The 20418-nt window shown below is 46.0% G+C and overlaps 3 protein-coding genes across 6 annotated transcripts in view; 2 read left to right on the plus strand and 1 right to left on the minus strand.

Annotated features, from left to right (window-relative positions):
* The window catches only part of FAM118B (family with sequence similarity 118 member B), a 47255-nt gene extending 40701 nt beyond the window's left edge, over nucleotides 1–6554 (plus strand). For 2 of the 3 annotated variants that reach the window (XM_063093821.1, XM_063093822.1), the window contains exons 5-8: nucleotides 630–758; nucleotides 2285–2570; nucleotides 5507–5563; nucleotides 5814–6554. In XM_063093821.1, the coding sequence (XP_062949891.1) occupies nucleotides 630–758; nucleotides 2285–2570; nucleotides 5507–5563; nucleotides 5814–5899 (558 nt within the window). In that variant the 3' untranslated portion in view covers nucleotides 5900–6554. The remainder of the gene's footprint in view (nucleotides 1–629; nucleotides 759–2284; nucleotides 2571–5506; nucleotides 5564–5813) is intronic. The other variant, XM_063093823.1, reaches the window with a different exon arrangement.
* Nucleotides 6555–6623: 69 nt separating this feature from the next.
* Nucleotides 6624–12555, minus strand: SRPRA (SRP receptor subunit alpha). The gene is made up of 14 exons (XM_063093820.1): nucleotides 12340–12555; nucleotides 11654–11737; nucleotides 11206–11369; nucleotides 10838–10998; nucleotides 10442–10601; nucleotides 10182–10335; nucleotides 9913–10004; nucleotides 9699–9817; nucleotides 9479–9565; nucleotides 8991–9163; nucleotides 8676–8889; nucleotides 8095–8258; nucleotides 7912–8010; nucleotides 6624–7757 (listed from the first exon to the last, which is right to left on the minus strand). The coding sequence occupies exons 1-14, from the start codon at nucleotides 12454–12456 to the stop codon at nucleotides 7629–7631; spliced, it is 1917 nt and encodes a 638-aa protein (XP_062949890.1). The 5' UTR covers nucleotides 12457–12555; the 3' UTR covers nucleotides 6624–7628.
* Nucleotides 12556–12809: 254 nt separating this feature from the next.
* FOXRED1 (FAD dependent oxidoreductase domain containing 1) lies at nucleotides 12810–20418 on the plus strand. Of its 2 annotated transcripts, none has more exons than XM_063093673.1 (11): nucleotides 12810–12934; nucleotides 14798–15018; nucleotides 15752–15862; nucleotides 16137–16255; nucleotides 17533–17627; nucleotides 17934–18035; nucleotides 18401–18477; nucleotides 18664–18824; nucleotides 18981–19110; nucleotides 19348–19452; nucleotides 19716–20418. In XM_063093673.1, the coding sequence occupies exons 1-11, from the start codon at nucleotides 12850–12852 to the stop codon at nucleotides 19968–19970; spliced, it is 1461 nt and encodes a 486-aa protein (XP_062949743.1). In that variant the 5' UTR covers nucleotides 12810–12849; the 3' UTR covers nucleotides 19971–20418. The 2 variants fall into 2 exon arrangements, with proteins under 2 accessions (XP_062949743.1, XP_062949744.1); XM_063093674.1 differs by having other exon boundaries at nucleotides 12810–12903.

Consider the following 20418-nt stretch of genomic DNA (forward strand, 5'->3'; position numbering starts at 1 on the left):
AATCATCTGGTGGCCATCCTGTGGCTGGATGATGTAAGATGGCCTCACTTCCACATCTGTAGATGCAGGGAATTGGCTGGTCTATATGTCTCTAGCAGGCTATGTCGGTCTTCTTCATATGGCATCTGGGTTCCGAAAGCAACAGAAGAGGGAAATAAGACTTGTTATGCCAACAGTTTAAAAGCTTGTGCTTGTGTCATGTTTGCTAATGCCCCATTGGCTAAAGTATGTCAAATGGCCAGCCTGGAGTCACTGTGAAAAGGGACTACACAAGGGCCTGTACACAGGGAGGCTTGATTTCTTAGGGCCATCACTCAAGCAGTCATCCAAAGATCCCATGTATGTCTCCAGTGAAAAGGGTCCTTATTGTTTCTGCAAATGATGACATATAAGTTCTAATTTTTGATTATTATTTTCAAAGAGAAATCATTAGACTTGCTGCTATTATTCCTAACAGTCATTCCTGAAATGGAAACTTTGACCACAAATGGTTTTGCATATCCTATGATACTGTGATGCTGGAGAGTTATGTCAGAAGTCTAGTCCTCAAAACAGCCTCTTGCCCATTGCAACCATTAAGCAGGTACTCAGCCCTGCCAACCTGGTTGAGCTATACATGTATTGTGCAGGTTCTAGAGTGGGCTCAGGAGAAGCGGAAGCTGAGTATATTTCATATCCATGGGGTCTACACCAACCCTAGTGGCATTGTCCTTCATCCAGCTGGATATCAGAACGTGCTCAGGAACACCGAAGTTATGGTGAGTGATGCTGATCTTGCTAGTCTCAGGAGCTCCTTCTTGGGAAGCTTCTAAATGTGCCTTAGGTCTTAAAGAGAGAAAGTTTCCTTTTCATTAATCAACAACTGGAAGGTCAGCCATTCTTCTTGTGCTGCTTAGCCGGTCGGTGTGCATGTCGTCCTAGGAAGTGCAGCACTTCTTCTAAGGTGACAGGCCATAGGCTCTTTGAGAATTGTGTGTTCTGGCTATTTTCAGAACTGGGTCACATGGAACATTAGCATCTTTACATGATGCAACAAAAGAAACACAAAGAAAATGTGATGTTTTCTAAAGTGTAAGGGACTTTTTTTCATCTCTTCTTTCCTTGACATCTGCTGTAACTGCATCCATCACTGACATTGAGTGGTCCCTGAAGCAGAATCATTTCTGATTATATATGTGTTGTGTGTGTATATACACACGTGCATATAGACATGTATGTACACACACAACACACATGTGCACACATACATATTGATGTTTTAAGTGTCAGACTTCCGTTGAGCAAATCTTCTCTGGTGACCCTTGGTTCACTTTGTATGGCAAGAAAAGGCAAATATGGTCCAGAAAATGGAAAGAGTAAAATATAGTCACATGCCACATAATGATGTTTCAGTCAGCAACAGACTACATATACAGTGGTGATTCCATACGATTGTAATGGAGCTGAAACATTCCTATCAGCTTCATTATAGCTATGTAGCTGACACAACATCATAGTATAGTTACTTAATTTTTTTCATAAATGTAGTGTAGCCTAAGTGTACAATGTTCATAAAGGCTACAGTAGTGTAGACATTCACTCACCACTCACTGACTCACCCAGAGCAACTTCCAGACCTGTAAGCTCTGTTCGTGGCAAGTGTCCTGTACAGGTGTACCAGTTTTTATCTTTTTATCCTATCCTGTACCTTTTTTTTTTTTTTTTTTTACCATATCTTTAGTGTACCTTTTCAATGTTTAGATGCACAAATACTAAGTGTTACAGTTGCCTGCAGTATTCAGTCCAGTAACATGCTGTACAGGTTTGAAGCCTAGGAGCCATAGGTTGTACCATATAGCCTCGATGTGTAGTGGGTTTTACCACCTAGGTTTGTGTAAGTATACTCAATGACATTCACAAAATGATGAAATTGCCTAACACCTTTCTTTAGAACATATCCCTCTCATTAAGTGATGCATGACTGTATTGAAGAATTACTCATTGACTGATGATCTCTGGGTGCTTAAATCTAAAAAATAAACCACAATACCAGAAGACCAGTGCCAACCCAGTGAAACCCTGATTAGAGAACCCAGAGAAGAATGCCAGGTAAAGAAAATTTTAGACCAATCACGTTATAGTAATAAACAGGAGATCAAACATATCTGCCCTCTTAAATCTTGGTTAATTGGTCATCACAGTCTGCTAAGTGTAGCAGTTGTGAACTCATTGGCTTTTTTAGTTTCAGACATGCCTTGTGTGTATCTTCACGGTGTCATTAATACATTTTTTCTTTTCTTTCAAGAGAGAGATTCAGAAACTCTACGAAAACAAGTCATTCCTTTTCCTGGGTTGTGGCTGGACTGTGAATGACACTACTTTCCAGGCCCTTTGCCTGGAGGCTGTAAAGCATAAATCCATCTTGGAGCATTTCATGCTGGTTCGGAGAGGAGACATAGACGAGTTCAACAGCCTTCGAGAAAACATGCTGGACAGGGGGATTAAGGTCATCTCCTATGGAAATGACTATGCTGATCTTCCAGAATATTTCAAGAGACTGACATGTGAGATCTCCACGAGAGGTAGATCAGGTACGATGCATTTTGAGACTGAGGGAGATCAGAGAACAGCAGCTCTTCAGCCTTTTGTGTATTTGTGATGGGCAAAATAATTACCAAGATGAGGAATGTAGTGCCTGACCAAATTGTGAAAGGAGGTCATAGTCTTTAGGTTAGACTAAAATGCCATTTGGATAATAGGAGAATGGACAAAAGGTGCACTCCAGCAGTTCTGTATAGAAGTAGGAAGAATGAAAAAAATACAAATGCTCCTTGACTTACAATGGGCTTATGTCCCAATAAACCTGTTTCTAAGTTGAAAGTGCATTTTCAACTAACAATTGGTCTGAGTGTAGCCCCATCATCAGTCGAGAAGCATACTGGATGCGTATCACTTTCACACCATCGTAAGTCAGGGGCTGGCTGTGTATTAAAGATGTTCAACCTCACTAGTTATCAATGAAATGCAATTAGAATTTAGATTTCAAAATAGAGATAAATATCACTCAGTTTTGGCTGAGGCTATGAGGAAAGAAATTTATTCATGTAGTGTTGGTGGGAAGGTAAAGTTAGTACAGCTTTTAGGAAGATAAATTTAGATTATGTATCAAAAATTTTAAAAACCTTTGACCCAGAAATCCCATCAATACAATTTATCCTAAAAGAAATTAAACTAACTGTGGTTATCGTGTGTTGGTTTTTTGTTTCTATGTCAGCATTTTCTACAGTGACTTTGCATTATCCATAAAACAGAAAACCTTTTAAAATGCTGTTTGGAAACTGTTATGGTGGTATTAAAGTCAAAGGATAGTGGTACCACTCACTTGGTATTTTATTTTCAGGTTCTAACAATCAAGAACAAAATGGTGATAAAGGGTTTGGTTAGTTAATGGCTACAGGCAAATTCCCAATAACCTTACAAAATGCAAAATGTTTTACTATTACCTAAATTGAAGCATGCAGAGGGCTGGCTGGTTAGCTCAGTCGGTAGAGTGTGGTGCTGATAACACCAAGGTTAAGGGTTCGGATCCCCGTACTGTTCAGCTGCCAGTAAATGAATGAATGAGTAAAATTTGAAGAATGCTTTTAAAAACCATACATTGGATAAAGCCAGGCTCCAAGTATGGCCATTCTGGCTCACCCACCCAGTTCCAAAGAAACTTTGCTGTTGTACACAGAAGATGTTCCTGAAAGGTTATATATTAGTAAATATTTTTGTTGTCAACCTGAATGCTTCTTAGGGGACCTATTAAAGTATAGGTAATTTAATATGTAAAGAACTTTTCCTAAGTCTAATCATTCCCAGATTTCTTTTCTGAATCAGATGGCTTCAAGTAGAATTCACCTGTAATGAAAAATTCCACAAGCTCTTCCATGGCTATGCTTTGATGGAACAAGGTTTTGGGGCAGGGGGGCGGGGTGCAGCTTGCTGGTACTGGGATTCAAACCCTTGACCTTGGTGTTACTAACATGAAGTAAGCTAAACGGCCAGCCTTGGAACAAGATTTTTAAAAGCCATCACCATAACTAAACACTGCAAACTATATCTACTCTTCCTCAGAAGGTTTAGAAAATCCTTAGGACATACCGTCTGGTTTGTCTCTTTTGTGAAAACTATTTGCTATTCTTTCTCGGGGATAAGTTTTTCTGGTGTCCTGCAATGTTCCAAACTCTTCTGCTGTTTTCCCACCCTTGAGACTTTTGAGATTTTATCTGTAGGTATACACTGATAAGAGGTAAGAGATCTTTTGCTGCTGTTTTGTTATTTAACACTGAGCATTTGCTGTGTGTCTGGCATTGTGTTGTGTACTCACTTTTACATAGTGAACATGACTTGACTTCAAAAGATTCTGTAGGATTTAGTACATATATTTCAGAAAAATCAAGTAATGGGAACAAGGAAAACAATTCTCTTATAATTCATTATCACACAAACAGTTATTTTGGTATATTTCTGATTAACAGTTTTCCCTATGCATTTTTTTATAGTTGTAAATAAAGTATACATACAGTTTTGGTACCTTTTTTATTCCATAGTACATCATACATTTTCCCAGTTGCTGCTCTTCATAACTACTATTTTTAATTGTTATATTCCAGGGTAGATGTTATAATTTAACTGAATATTCTCCTGTTAGAAAATTTCTGATTTTTTTTCTACTTTTCTCTATTATAAGTAATATTGCTTAGTTTTTCCTTTTGCCAGTAATTTCCTGGGGGTGTGTTCTCAGTGTAATTAGGACATCAAAGGACATGAACATTTTAGTGGTCACTGTAATGCTAAATTGCTTTCCAAGAGGGGAATATCAATTTGTACGTCTATTTATACTCTAATTGACCATATTTCTGATTATTTTCTTTCACATTTTTTCTTTTTTCTATACCGTTATCTATCCCAGTTTTGTCCAATAGAATTTTCTGCAATCACAAACATATTCTATAATCTTGACTGTCCAGTGCCATAGCCACATGGGGCTAATGAGCACTTGAAATGTGGCCAGTGTGACTGAGGAACAAAATTCTTAATTTGAAACTAAGTAGCCTTATGTGACTTGTGGTACCATATCAGGCAGTGCAGATCTAGCCCATTTTATATTGTGGAAGTACCTGCTACTTTTCAGTCTTGGTTGAATTTGCTCAGTCACATGCTGCTCCCCATCCCTGGTGAGACTGAATGTTTTTTTAACCTAAATTTAGCCTTCTAGACTACTTAGGAATAGCAGACACTTTGCCTACATAAAATGTTTTGTTTACAAGCAATCTGAATGCAATAAGGAATCTTACTGTTGCCGTTATTTAATGCAACTCTCTGAAGACTAGTCCAGTTATTCTCTCCACCTTTGTCTTCTGTTTGACTTCTAAATTCCATCTGTCTTAGTTGTGCCCTCATCTGCCTTTAGTTGGTTTTCTTTTTGCTGTTAATAGTTTTAGCTTTTCAGTCTGGTACTCATGTACTCTATATTTGGCAGGGATGGTGAGAGAAGGTCAGCTAAATGGCTCATCTGCAGCACACAGTGAAATAAGAGGTATACTGTTTTCTATTATTTATCCATCTGTCAGCAGAAAATTTTCCTTAATTAAGACTGTGGAGAATAGTTATTTACCTTTCCCACGTATTAAGGGTCTATCTTTTCCTATCAAGTCTGTTACAAGATTACTAGCATCTCCTATGTCTTGCCTTCTGAAAGGTTAAGATTGACTTAAATATCTGCAACTTTAGATGCATTAACTCGTTTTGTGAAACTTCATATTATTCTCTTTTCTTTCTCTCCACAGGCTGTACGGTACATGAACAGGCTGGAGAAATCACCATCATCAGACCAAGCTATAAGGCCCTACCATGGACAGTGTTTAACAAGTAAACTTAAAAGAACCCAACACAGCTAGCTCCCAGGCAACACATAGAGGTTGAAGGGTGGTAGTAGAGTAGGGGGGGCGTGTTCCAACTTAATCCTTCAAGCTGTCTGGTTCTTGATATTCTGCTGCCTGTTCCAGTTCAAGACTACTCAAGTGACAAGGGGACCCAAATGCAGCCTACACCCTACCCCCCAGCTGGACATGCTTGTGTCCACACAGCAGATCAGTGTGATACCTCCATTGATTGTGACTGCAGCTCTGCATAAAGGACTTGGGGATCCAGATGCCATGAACCGACCTTGGCTCCTGTTGCAGTTTTGTACTCTATACTTGGTTTTTCAATTAAGTTAATGGCTTTTTAAAAAATGACTTGAAGCTCTAGTTTTCTAGATCTTTTACAGTGTACAGTATTTTACATAACTGAGCTGTATTAAAAGCTTGTTCATTTACTTGTCAGGGCCCTGGCTCTACTTTTAGAGCCACTGTAGAAAACTCTAACTTGCATCAAGGTACTAATAACCTAATTTTACAACTCAAAATTTTAAAGGTTCTGTTCTTTCACCTTGGGATGGGGCAGTCTTATTCTCGGGACAGCCATTACTTACCTCATTCCTTGGAGGCATATCAGTTCCTGCCTTGTTGCCCTTCTTAACCATACATAAGCCCTAGAACTTAGTATGTGGGATTTTAGTTTTGAATCTTATATAAAATAACTCCAAGACCTAAAAGGCAATTTATTTATGAAATTTATTTTCTTATATAAATTATGTATTTCTCTGGGCAGACAGCCTTCACCTTATTGCACTAATAGCACATCTGTAATACCACACTACAGGACAAGTCTTAACAAGAGGTTCGTATTCTTCAACGTAGCACTCGTCTACCAGGCACTGTAGAGGATAGGGATGAGGAAAAGCCAGGACCCGCTCAGGAGGTGAAGAACAGGCTGGAGGAGGGGGCAATGTAGACCCTTCTGATAGTTGGTTTTCTCCCAACAAGGGAACATGCAAAGCTTACATGTGGATTCCGGGAGTGGGGAAGAGCTGGAAGGCTGAGAAGCTCAATGCAACAGTGCAGCTTGGCTCCCCTTATTTCTTAGGGATGCAGAGACTCTTCTTTTGCTCATTTGTAACAAATCACTCTGGCCTAGCTGATGCTTTGGGGGAAATAATGGGGTAGGGGATGATGATCAGAATTAGGATTAGCAGCAATTAAGAACAGGCCATACACTACCACAGTGAGGTGGGTATCATCCTGGCCTCAGGGACCTGAAAGCTGTGTATCCCAGGGAAAGGCGCCATTCAAGACCCAGAGCTGGCTCTGGAAGTCTCTTAACCTGATGGAGCCAGGACTTTAAACTGCTCCTTAGACTCAGATGGCTCTATGATCATACTAATTAGCAAAGCTCTGGTGTTGGATCTTCCAACCATTGGTCAAAGCTGTAATGAGACTGAGAGTCTCTAGGCAGAGTAAAGAGGATGCCTGAGTAGGAAGGGAGAGGCCGGTCTGGGGTCAGTGGGCAGTGACTGTAACATGATTAGGTGCTCCTTGTTGAGGGAGGCTGGGCTGAGCAGGGAGTGGGGTTACGAGGAGCTGAAAGCCCCTGGAGCTCCGCTCACTCTGTCTTAGAACTACACTGAAGACAAGTTGCTCACATACTCTAAAGCACATTCTTGATATAGGAGTAGGTGCTTATGGGGGGAAGCAGTGATTTGGTATCGGGCAAGAGCTGTGTTAAGCCTTCATGAGGGCAGCCACCACAGCCTTGGCATTGAGACTGCGTAGGTCACAGTAGGTCTGGCCGGTGCCCACAAAGACGATGGGTTTGCTTGTGATGTACGTCATAGAAATAGCAGCTCCCACCTGAAGTGGAGAAAGGGGATAGGCAATCAACTCTGGCCCACTTCTGTCAATAGCAGGAAGCTCTGGAGCCACCGTATGCTGACAGCCTCAACTCCCGTGTGAAGGGTGCCCATTCCACCCTCCAGTCTCACTGACCTGTGTCATCCACATTTACCTTGTCATCAATGGTATCAAATTTGGTAAGGACAATGCCATCAATGAGCCGAGGTGTTTGAGCCATAGAATGGTCAGCCAAGGCTCTGTTGAACTTGACCTGGAAAGGGGAAAGGTATTAGTATGAGAACCATCTAACTGGCCAAAGCTTAGGTTGTAAAGGGAACTAGGCCCAAGCCCTCACCAGCTGGTCCACGGCTTCGTTGCCTACTAAGGCCTCCCCCACAAACAGCACCAAGTCAGGTGTATTGACAGTAATGAGTTTGGCCAAGGCAGTCATCAGGGGGACATTGTCTTGCATGCGGCCAGCTGTGTCCACCAGCACCACATCAAAGCCTTGGTTACGTGCTAGAGAGAGAAAATAGTCATCTCAAAAATCCTCAATTGTCACTTATGCTCACGTCTAGCTTCCTCTTAAGAAGTCCTAGTCTGGCTGTATTAAGAGCCTATCTGTTTACTCTCTTGGACTATAGATTTGGCTACAAGGTAATATGAGAAAAAACCTACTCTGTGCTTGGCCAGCACCAAACATATTCGAGAAAAGGATGGCAATAAGATAAAGATGATCAAATTCAGGTTTCTTTGGTTACGATATATTAGCTTTGCCTGCAGCTATGCACTATTACCCAAAAGCAGAGCATGGCAAGTAACTAACCCTGGCTTTTCCCTGTTATTGAGCAGTAAGTTTATAAAAGTATAAACCTGATCCTCTGCAAAATACAAAGGAACCCGAGGAGGAGCCCCCATGCTTCTCGGGCACTGTACCGAAGGCAATGGCTTCCATAGCAATGCCAGCAGCATCCTTGCCGTAGCCCTTTTCAAACAGCTGCACCATAGTGCGGCCACCATGGTTCTCTGGGGGGTGCAGGGCACTCAAGCGCCGGGTGTGTGTCCGCAGCTGCTCCACAGCCCCAGCACGAAATGTATCACAGGCAGCAATGAGGACACTGAAGCCATTCTCCAGCAGCCAGAAAGAAATCTGTGCAAGTGAGGTAAGAAAATTGTCACCTAGAACCAGGGTTCTAAGACATGAGTGGACAGTGAAGAAATGTCAACGATGAGCAGGGGAACCACACCGACCTTGGCAAGATTGGTAGACTTCCCCACTCCATTAACACCACAGAAGGTAACGACGTAAGGGCGCTGGCGACGCTGGGCATCCATGATATCCCGGAGCATGTCCACACGACGCTGAGGCTGCAGAATCTGCACCAGGGACTCCTGTAGAGCTTGCTTTACTGTGGAAGTCACCGCTGAAAAGAGATGTGGAGGAGGGCACAGCTATGAAACTCAAGGAATATACTCAGAAATGCCCAACACCTTTCGCTGCTCAGGGCACTAGAACGATACTAGGATCTTGTCCCAGGAATCCAGACCACACTGTTCTAAGCACTTTATGAATATTAACTCATTTAATCCTCTTAGTAACTCTTTAAAGCCTTCGTTATATCATAGAGGTTTCAAGGTTAAATGAATTTGCCAGAAGTCACATACGTAGTAAGAATGGAGGTATATGTGTGTAATCTCTTGGTATGCATAAGCACATTCTGGCTCAGGGAGATACTTACTACTGAATGTCCCCATCACCTTCCCTTCCAACTTGTTGGCAACAGATTCACAGAGCTGGACAGCAATGTCTGCAGCCACATTCTTAGCTAAGGAGAGAAAGGTGTGAGTTCCTTGTCAACGCTATCAATCTATATGGTACAGCTGAGAGACTCTAGGTGGTTCTTCTCTCAACCATCCCTACCCCCATGAAAGTGAGTCAGCCAGGTCCTCAGAACCTACCGATGAGATGATCACGCATTTTATCCAGCACAGATTCCATGTCTTCACGACTCAAGCTCTTGGAACCCACAAGGCCCTTTAGCATCCCAAACATGCCACCCAGAGTTCCCTTGGTAGCTCTGCAGGCACAGATCACAAATACACATAAAGCACACAGGCAAGCTGTCATCAACTTTTAGCCATACATACCACCACCCATCTGAAGTCCCCCTACCTAGGTTTGGTGGAGTTTTGAGCTGCCACTTCATCATCTGAGCTGCTGCAGTCCAGACCCTGAAGCTGTCCCCCATGCCCAGTTCCTCGAATCTGTAGGATATGGGGAAAGGAAGGAGATGTCCACCACATTGCTCTCTTTGATTTGAAGAAGCTTCAGATGTAATTCACTCCCTCATTCAAAGAAACCCAGGTATCACCCACCTAGTCTACTTACTTCCCAGCTTCTTATGAATGGTAACCTTCACTCTGGCCCCTGTTGCCTCTTACCAAGTTGATGTCCTCAGACAAGGCAGCCTCAGGGGTTCCATTGGTGGTGGGAGTACTGTAATCCAAGACTTCCTTGTTAGCACAGCCACCCAGTTCCCACACCCGAGGTGCTTTTTTGCCCTTCTCCTTTGGAGCATCTGACTTCATGGACTTGCTGCAAAGGGTTACGGTGGAGAAGTAGGAAAGGAAACATGAGCCAGAGACAAGAGCTCCCTTGCCTCCAACATCAATAGACGGTATTTAAAAGTCAGAATGTTCACCTGGACTTCTCCATACCCCTCCCATGCTTCTGAATGAACTCTTCTCGCTTCCTGCGTATCAGCTCCTCTTTAGAAAGTTCTATTCCATTCTCAGGCCCCATTGGGAGACCTGACTTTTCTGCAGGGACTGCTTTGCTGGTAGCCAAAGGACCATCAGAACCTGTTAGGAGACACCTCACTGGAGGAAAAAACACCAACTCCCAACCAACTAGACAATGGCTAAATGTCTTCCAAATCCTTAAGAGGAAACATTTCGGGGACCACAAGGCCTAGAGATGACAGGGTGGTGAGCATTTGTGCAAGAGGGAGGCAAGCAATGACAAAAGGACGGGCCATCTCAGTCCTTAGCATGTTACACCTTTCATGCCTCAGCATGTCCAAGGAGCTCAAACTAACCTTCCTTCTTGGCCCCCTTTCTTTTGCTGTTCTTTGCTTTTTCCTTGGGCTTTTCCCCTCGTGTCTCAATCATGGACCTCACAGGTTTCTTGGCCTTTTCAGAATCTTCAAATTTCTTCATGGTAGTGGGAGCACGGATCTTACTGCTCTCCTCTGCTTCACTAAAGAGAAGAGAATGGTTGAACTTTCTACCCCATGCAGGAGGAAAAATCAAAGTCCAGAGAAAGGACCGTAACACCAAGAGGACAATCAGAACTGGGCAGCAAAAGAGAAATGTCTTTCAACACAATTTACTACTACTGAAACACCTTCAGGTAGAGAATTCATCAAGTCATGGAAACTGATTTTGAAGAGGGGAAGCCTCTCACCGAAGGAGCCGCAGGAAGTCATTCTGGAAATCAAAAGTGCCATTCAATAGACTTAAAGCACTTTGTTGTTGGATCTCTGTGCGGTACTTGTCCCGAAACAGCCGGTGCACATCATCTATCAATTTGTCTACATACGTCAGTGTTAGAATCTTCTGAAAACCAACCTGTTTGGGGGGGAGAAACAGTCAACAGATCTGCTTACATGCTAGCTCGGAACGGAGGGAAGCCAACCTCAACCCAGGCCTTCAGAGGAAGGCTCAGCCGCCTGGCAGTTTTCCCTGTCCTGATAGGCAGCCAAGCTCTCTGCCTGGGCCCAGAAGCTGTTTCCTTTTCCCCCCTCCACCTTCCCAGTTTTCTCAGTTACTACATCATGTACCCTGGGTGCTCTTAATAATCAGGACTATATTGAGAATGTAATCATTGTCCCTCTGAAATACCCTCCACTTACCACAAACACCAGCTCAAATTGGTTGTCCAGTTTATACTTGAGTGTGAGTGCCTCATGGGTGAATGAGTTGTTACCTCCCCGTTCCTGAAAAAAGAGTATGTCTCAGAGTTCAGACTACCTCCCAAAAACCCAGATGTGGGCCCCTCTGAGATTACTTCTGGGAAAGAACCAGACATTTCCCTGAAAGTAAAACCTGTCGCCAGTACAAGAGGATGTTGAGGCATTTCTCTTTGGCATTCCACCAGGGAGAGAAGGAGATACCAAGTTAGAGGAAGGGGAAAAAAGGTGAGAGGGGGAAGGCAAGACACATTTATATGACTATATAAACAATCAGATCTACCAGCAGCGGTACACTATTTACAGTTTTTAAAAGGCCTTTTCCCGTACATTATCTCACTCAGCCTTGAAACAACAGAAAACCAAGCTGCTGGGGGTGGTGACTGGAGGGAGCGAGAGAAGTCTCAAGAGGGGCTGGGATCCGGCTACAGTCCCAGTTACCGGAGATGAGGGGGGTCTCAAAGTTTCCGGATAGTCTGAGGGGAGCAGGAGAAAGAAGTGGAGTCCGGGTTATTGGTGAGTGGCCAGTCTGAGGTGGGCGGGAGGGAGGCGCAGGATGATCAGTCGACGGGGACCATGGATGGGCTCAGGGAGGAACAGCCGGAGTTCTGATCCTGCGGGGGCGGTACCTGCAGCAGCACGGAACGAATCAACGCGTTAACGGGCCCCGTGCATGAGTCGCTCACGCCCTGGAAGCACCAGAGCACAAGCCCGCCCTTGGAGAAAATAGTGAAGAAGTCGAGCATGGCGGCAGCGGGAGAGGAGCTGGGGCCGGCGCCGGGAACGCAGGCCGCGATCGCCGCCGCTTCCTACTGCGCCAAGCTGGGGACACGTCACACCAGCGGCCCCGGAAACCGGCTTAGCCTCACTTCCGCTCACAGCCTCCGGGTTCCCTCCCCGTCTCCGCCCATGGGCGCACAAAACTGACGTAATGCAGGGTTAGCCAATGGCGGGTGGGGGCGGGGTGGGGCGGCTCCCCAGGTTTCTTACCGGGGAACGACTGCCTATAGCGTGGGGGGAGGGGGGCGGGGCCCGGAAGGGACCGCTGGCCAATGGGAGCGCTCGTCTCAATGGCCTGTGGCGCGGGGCAATGACCGGAGGGACAGCAGCGGGTTCAGGCTATATTTCTCAGAGGGGCCATGCTTCGGACTGTGCTGCAGCTCGGCTTGGCCCGGAACCTCTTGATCCGAGGGGTAGGCACGCGCAGAGGAGGCTCTACTCAGGGTAAAGTTGAGGGCAGCAAAAGGTATCGTGGTTCCGGGGTGCTCCCAACGCCACAGCTTGTAGGGCCACGTAGGTGTGTGGATCCCAAGGTGGCCCTTCTCAGGTGACAAATCCCACACGTCTGTGCCTCAGCTTACCACCGAATAACAGGGACCCAGGCTGGTTCATTGGTGGCAGTAAGATGTGCATTAAGTCTTGCCCGCGTTCCAGATGCTGTGCTTAGTGCTGTGTCGGTGAAGGAGTGGAGAGAGGATTCACTATATGTTCTAGAAATTCCTGGAGCTAGAGGGGGAGAACGTCAGTAGACGATAGACCAGTTCAAAACTGGATGGAACTCAACTTGAAGAATGCCCTGCACTGCTACACCTGAGACTACTATAACATAGAAGTACATGAAGCTAGTATAACGAGAACTGAGATCATCCTTGAAGGATGTTTTGGTTCAAGGGCGGTATGTGTTTCAGTCTCTGAAGGACTGAGCACAAGTTTTTGGAGAAAAAGTATTGTTCTTGTGCGAGGAACTAGCAAAAGCCATCTAGATAGAGAATTTTGAGTAGTAGCATGGAATGTAGTGTAGACAGGTAAAGTAAGGCCATATCAAAGAAAGATTCCAGTACTGCTGAGAGGAGTTTGGAGAGTCTTCAGTTAGGTATGAAATGACAAAAGGATTCATTTATTCAAGACACTTCCTGAGCACTTAGGATGTGCCAGGTGTTGTGCTAGGTAGGAGATCTGGTGGTGAAGTTAAAAACAGTCTGCCCTCACGAATCTCATAGTATGAAGAAAGCACAAATAAACTCAAAGTTGCAAATGTGTCGCATACTGCAGGAGAGAGGTTCACAGAGCCAAGAGATCATGTAATTGGAGAATTTGACAGTCTGTGGGGTTAAGAAAGACTTTCCTGAGAAAATGATACATGAGCTGATGTCTAAAGGAAGCAAGGAGTTAACTAGGCAAAGAAGTGGACACAGTTTCAAAGCAGAGAGAACATATGTAGATTCCCTGTGGTGAGAGGAAATAAGATACCATCAAGGAACTGAAGACGCTGGAGTGTGGGAGAGGAAAAGGTGAACAGGAGCCAGATTGTGCAGTACCTTACAGGCCGCATTAAAGGTTTGGGACTTTTGTCCTTAGAATAATGGAAAGACATCGGAAGGTTTTAAGCAAGGTGATATGAGATTAAATTAGTGTTTAGGAAAGACCATTCTACCTATGATGTAGAAAAGTTAGCAGCAGGGGTGGGGTGGCTAGAAGGGGAATGAGTGGGAACAGTTAGGAGGCTTTAGCATTCATCCAGGTGAGAGATTATGGTGGCTTGGCCTAATATGGTGGTGGCACAGATGGAAAGAAAGGGGACAGATTGGAAAGATATTTGGGAGGCAAAGTCTTCAGAATTTTATTATACATAGGGCATCAAGGTATGTTTGCTGGTGGCAATGGATAAGGATGCCACTTAGAGGTACTATGCTTCAGAAGGCACTACAGCTTGGAGTTGCTGGGACCTCTTGCTCCGGGAACTGGGACACCCAAGTGGAAATGACAGTGCAGTTGAATATGAGTCTGGGGCTCAGGGGAAAGAAGTCTGTATGAATCACCTAGCCTAGTGAGGAGAAGAAAGTGCTAATTTTAGGAAGTTGAATTGTACATTTCTGGGCATGATGCATGAAAAGGGAGACTGATTGTATAGAGACCATACAGCAAAGTTGTGGCAGGACTGCTGGATGCCAGTTGACCTACAAGAAGGGATGATGGTGGGGACTGCCATCTCAAGTGTTATTTAGCCCTTTTCCTGTGCCCATCCTCCAACCCCCCGCCATGTGGGAAGGAAATGTATGGCCCTCTGACCATAACTACGTCCCACAGACTGGGATGGACAGGTGTCTGAGATTAAAAAGAAGATCCAGTCAGTTCTCCCTGGAGGGTCCTGGAATCCACTACATGACAGCAACCACCTGCCCCCTGAACACTCGGATGTGGTGATCGTAGGAGGTGGGGTGCTTGGCCTCTCTGTGGCCTACTGGCTGAAGAAGCTGGAGAAGCAACGAGGAGCCATTCGGGTGCTGGTGGTGGAACGGGACCACACGGTAAGGTCTGGGGTAGAGCAGAGAGTCACGAGTCGAGCAAGGAAGATGACTCATTTTATTTAGGACTCTAGGAATAAGGGAAGGGAAGGAGAGGAAAATCCTCAATCCCTGGGGGTGCAAAGGGCAGAGACTGTGCTTTGGACCTTGTTCAGAATAGTCCCAGGCTCTTCCTCCCTTAAACCAGAAACTTTGGCAATAAGGTTTGTGCTTTTGAAAGCAGATTGCATAATGTTGGATCTTTCAGGATCTCACAGGTCTGCCCAAGAGATCCTGCAGGCAAACTATAATTAATGCAAACAGCTGTCTCACCCTTCTTTTAGGTTTCATTACCTCTGATAGTTTTGCAATTTAGTTGTTCCTATTTGCCATCACCAGCTAGCCACGAGTCTTGTTACTTTGATCATATCCTTTCATTTTCTAATTAGTAGATCAAATGTTAATCTCATGCCCTTCCGACTTCTAAACTATTACCATTTTGTACCACTGTGCCTAGCCCTTTTTAAATGACTGACTTTATCTGCTCTGCACACTTGCTGATAATGATTGTAAACACTGTTGTCTTTGGGCTGCCGGTTGACTTGCAAACAGGTTTATTCACCTCAACTCATCTTAGATTATAATCTTGCAAATAGGACTCCCCTTTTACTTTAGGTATATAACAGCTTCCACTGCAGTATCCTATTCATGTGTGATGGTGTGCTGGTCTACCTCAGCTTTCCTTTTCTTTTCACAGTATTCACAGGCCTCCACAGGGCTTTCTGTGGGAGGGATCCGTCAGCAGTTCTCATTGCCTGAGAACATCCAGCTCTCTCTCTTTTCGGTCAACTTTCTACGTAACATCAATGTATGTGCAATGAGATTTGGGGGGTTGGGGTGATGACCCCTCCTTTAGCCCAGAAATAGGAGCAGCCCAGCTGGCAAGGGGATCGAGGGAGCAGGAGCAGTTCAGGCGACTAGGAATTGGGACCCCGGCTTTTTTTCTTCCTGATGGTGGAGTCTGGAGGGGGCTTCTCTCTGCTTTGGAGCACTGAGCCCAGGAGCTGTGGGTGGGGAAGCCAGGAACGTTTGCCCTCGCTTCTTTCTGTCAGCCTCTCTGAGGAGCTTTCCTTTGCATACAGGAGTACCTGGCGGTGGTGGATGCCCCTCCCTTGGACCTCCAGTTCAACCCCTCAGGCTATCTCCTGCTGGCTTCAGAAAAGGGTGCTGCAGCCATGGAGAACAATGTGAAAGTGCAGAGGTGGGTGCCTGGCAGGGCCTCTGAGCGGCTTCTCAACCTCGCACATTTGGTGACTCACATGCCAAGTTAGGAACTGGGAAGATGGAGTTGATATGACAGGTCCCTACTATCTAGGGGCTCAGTCTGTCAGGAAAGACAGACACATATAGACCTTCCATGCCCTGTGGAGAGTGCTATCACAAAAATATGGACAAAACGTGGCTGCAGTGGTTCCTAAATTTGCCAGATCATAAGACCCACCTGTGATGCATCCGGACCTAATAAATCAGAATCTCTAGGGAGGGGCCCAAGAATTTGGGTTTTTAACAAGAACCCTAAGTCAGGGATCAGCAAACTTTTTCTGTAAAGGGCCAGATAGTAAATATTTTAGGCTTTGCTGGCCATACAGTCTCTATTGCAACCACTCAACTCTGCCCTTGTAGCACAAAAACAGCCACAGACAAAAATATAAATGAATGGGACTGACCAGTTAGTTTAGTTGGTTAGAGTACGATGTTATGACACCAAGGTCAAGGGTTCAGACCCCATATTGGCCAGCCACCAGAAAACAAACAAACAATATATATATGAATGTGAATTAGTGTGGCTCATTTACAGAAATAGGCAGCAGGTTGGATTTGGCAACCCCTGCCTTCAGTGATTCTCATCATCAGTCAAGGGTGGGTGTCTTTGTGTTACATTATGGCTGGAAGCTCTCTTTGTTTTATATTTATTTAGCAAACACTCTACTTGTCTCACTAGTGACATCAGGTAATGTCCTAAATACTTTACAGACAGTAACTCATTTGATCATCAGAACATCCCCATTTTATATGTGGGGAACCTGAGGCAGAAGGAGCTAGTAATTGGTGGCCCTGGGATTTGATTCGAACCAGGCAGTCTGGCTGGCGAGAGTGTTCTTTTAGCACCTATGTTATGCTGTCTTTGGGGGCAGTGTCCCAGAGGGGATACGTGGGGGTGGAGAGGAAGGCCGTTCCAGTGGAGGGGGTGGAAGGACAAGTTTACCCACCAGGTTGTGAAAGGACATGGAACAGGTTGGGGGGGACAAGGAGCTGAGTATGCTCAAGAGAGGCGAGGGCGTAGGAAAGAAAAGAGGAAGCTGATGCTGAAGAACCTTGACTAGGAGGCTTGGTCTTTCCTCACTCGGCAATGAGGAAAAATTGGGGAGTTTGGTGCAGAGAAGCGACATGAATTTGTGGAGCTGGGGGTTTATACTCCTCCCTCCCACACACTCACCCTCTCTAACACACATACACAGACCCACACATTTCTTTCAGGCAGGAAGGAGCCAAGGTTTGTCTGATGTCTCCTGAGCAGCTTCAGAAGAAGTTTCCCTGGATAAACACAGAGGGAGTGGCTTTGGCATCCTATGGTGAGGCTTGTTTGCAGAGGTGACAGCTTTTTTCCTGCAGATAGGGATTGAGGAGCACTTCTCAGGTCAGAAGTCTCAGCACCCCACAGCCAAACTGAAGGAGGAACGATTCCCTCCTGGGTAACAGGTCTTGCCCCAGGCCATGCTAGTGCTCTGTCCTTCCATAAGACTTGCCTCTCTGGTCCAGTTGGTTGAGATGGCATTCCCTGGCTTACAAGCCCTAGGGAAGAGGTGGGGGTGCAGGAAATACAATAGGAACAGAGGAGTCCTAATCCCTCTTTGTGAGTTCTCTTTTTCTCACCACAGGGATGGAAGACGAAGGTTGGTTTGATCCCTGGTGTCTGCTCCAGGGGCTTCGGCGCAAGGTCCAGTCCATGGGAGTCCTTTTCTGCCAGGGAGAGGTGACACGTGAGTCTTAGGCCCCTGCCCACTGCTTGTTTCCCCTAGCAACCAGGGCACAGGCCTAGATTGGGTCTTATCCTTTCACTCACAGGCCAACCAAGGGTTGATGGGGAAAGGGGTTCTCCCCTGAGGCTGGTCCTAAGCATCCTGACTCCTAGGCCACTTTGTGACCTGTGATCTGCTTGACAGTTTCAGCATTGTCTTGTTCTGAGTGTGGTCAAGTTCATCCAGGTTATCTGATTTTGGTTTGCTTTGGTGTCTCTGGGAAAGCTCCCATCCTTCCAGCTTTCTTTCCTTACGAAACCAGTGGAATCCCCATTTCCTTCCTCTTTGGGGCCTCAAGGGCTTATTCATTACTTACTTTCCTGCAGGTTTTGTCTCTTCGTCTAACACCATGAAGACTGTAAGTGGGGGAGAGGTGACCATGAAAAGGATCCATGAAGTCCATGTAAGTTCCTAATCCAAGTATGTTCTTTACCAAAGTGGAGGGACAAGAAAGGGAATGTCTGTTCTTATTGTCTTCTTCTACCTGCTTTCCAGTATGGGTTCACTGAGACTCAGGAAGAAGTGCACCTCTCATGATGCCCCGTGTGTGGTCCAGGCCCTCCCTTCCCTCACCCTCTGGTGTCTGCAGGTGAAGATGAACAACAGCCTGGAGTACCAGCCTGTGGAATGTGCCATAGTGATCAACGCAGCAGGAGCCTGGTCTGGGCAAATCGCAGAGCTGGCTGGTATTGGGAAGGGGCCGCCTGGCACCCTGCAAGGCACCAAGCTACCCGTGGAGCCCAGGAAAAGGTAACTTCCCTCAGGGCAGCTGAAGAGGTTGGTGAGAAGGAAAGAAATGATACAGAAGTTGGTTAAATGTGTGCATTCACGTGTGTGAGGGCAGGGGTGGGGAGGGCCTCTGGCTGTGCTGTTCCTGTGACTTCCTAACCCTGCTGGTTATGGCAGGTATGTGTACTTATGGCACTGCCCCCAGGGACCAGGCCTGGAGACTCCATTTGTCGCAGACACCAGTGGAGCCTATTTCCGCCGGGAAGGATTAGGCAACAACTACCTAGGTGGCTGCAGCCCCACTGAGGTAAGCCAAGTGGGGTGGAACAAGCTGAGGAGACATAAGCCAGTTGTCATGAAGGACTTAGGCTTTTTGGGTGGGCCCTGTGCTAGGTTATTGATGTTGCAACCCCCTCCAGGTTGGAACTGGAATCATTCTCCCCATCCTCCACCTACCAAGGGGATTGATTAAAAGGGTCATTGAGGTCTCGATGTGCCCTCATGTCCCATGCAACATAAGCCTTGTCCCCACTTCTCACCCCAGGAGGAGGAACCGGACCCAGGGAACCTGGAAGTGGACCATGATTTCTTCCAGAACAAGGTGTGGCCCTGTTTGGCCCAGAGGGTACCAGCTTTTGAGACTCTGAAGGTAACGAGCAGGGGGTGATTTGTTCTGTTTATTTTTGGACACTGGACAGGATGGATGATCCTGGAGCATCTTGGTCCCCTTGGAACTGTCCACTGCCGTATTCCTACTACCTCACAAGTGTTAAAGAATCTATCTGTTGGACCCATCCCATCCCATGGACCCCTCTGCAGTGGGTAGAGGGGACTTTGTGCTGACCCCTGACCAGGAGTGAGGGCTGAGTGTGTCTGCAGCTTTCCTGAGACCCCCATCTCATACCCCCGCAGGTTCGGAGCGCCTGGGCTGGCTATTACGACTACAACACCTTTGACCAGAATGGTGTGGTGGGCCCCCACCCACTAGTTGTCAACATGTACTTTGCTACAGGCTTCAGTGGTCATGGACTCCAGCAGGCCCCTGCTGTGGGGCGAGCTGTGGCAGAGATGGTGCTGGAGGGCCACTTCCAGACCATCAACATGAACCCTTTTCTATTCAGCCGCTTTTACTTAGGAGAGAAGATCCAGGAACAAAATATCATCTGAGCTTGTAAGCTCTTCGCTGGGCCCTACTGGCCCATCCTTCAACCTTGGCTTGCATTCTTTCCTGTGTTCACAGTCCTCACTGCCCACATCCTCCCAGCATGAGCACCATGTCAGGTTCTCCTCCCTGAGGACTGCCCAGGGTCTCATCCTCCTTCCTACCATCCTCTCCTCTCATCTAGTCCATTCTGCCCCCCTCTAGCTGGGAAGTCAGGCGGGCATGGGTGCTGAGGGCTAGACCAACAGAAAATGCTACCCCCCAAGGGGTCCAGCTGCAGTGCTAAGCACTATGGCCCCAGACTGGCTCCTTCCGAGTACTGACCCAGGAGGGCTGCCTCTGACCCTCTTGGCAGAGCCCTGGCAGGGAAGCATTCTGGAGCATCCTGGCCCAGATTAATTGACTGTATAGTTTACCCTGTTCACCAATAAATAAATGTGATGAACTCCTTCC

Source organism: Cynocephalus volans, chromosome 4 (assembly GCF_027409185.1).
Source record: "Cynocephalus volans isolate mCynVol1 chromosome 4, mCynVol1.pri, whole genome shotgun sequence".
In the NCBI taxonomy this organism is placed as follows: domain Eukaryota; kingdom Metazoa; phylum Chordata; class Mammalia; order Dermoptera; family Cynocephalidae; genus Cynocephalus; species Cynocephalus volans.

What these genes read in the sequence shown, in the direction of transcription:
- FOXRED1 (XM_063093673.1), top strand. Translation starts at nt 12,850, where the DNA reads ATGCTTCGGACTGTGCTGCAGCTCGGCTTGGCCCGGAACCTCTTGATC. An exon ending in AGTGGCTTTGGCATCCTATG is followed by an intron (nt 17,628 to 17,933) that starts GTGAGGCTTGTT and finishes TTCTCACCACAG; the next exon opens with GGATGGAAGACGAAGGTTGG. An exon ending in CCCGTGGAGCCCAGGAAAAG is followed by an intron (nt 18,825 to 18,980) that starts GTAACTTCCCTC and finishes TGGTTATGGCAG; the next exon opens with GTATGTGTACTTATGGCACT.
- SRPRA (XM_063093820.1), bottom strand. Translation starts at nt 12,456, where the DNA reads ATGCTCGACTTCTTCACTATTTTCTCCAAGGGCGGGCTTGTGCTCTGG. An exon ending in AAAGGGGGCCAAGAAGGAAG is followed by an intron (nt 10,602 to 10,837) that starts GTTAGTTTGAGC and finishes GTCTCCTAACAG; the next exon opens with GTTCTGATGGTCCTTTGGCT. An exon ending in ACGAAGCCGTGGACCAGCTG is followed by an intron (nt 8,011 to 8,094) that starts GTGAGGGCTTGG and finishes TCCCCTTTCCAG; the next exon opens with GTCAAGTTCAACAGAGCCTT.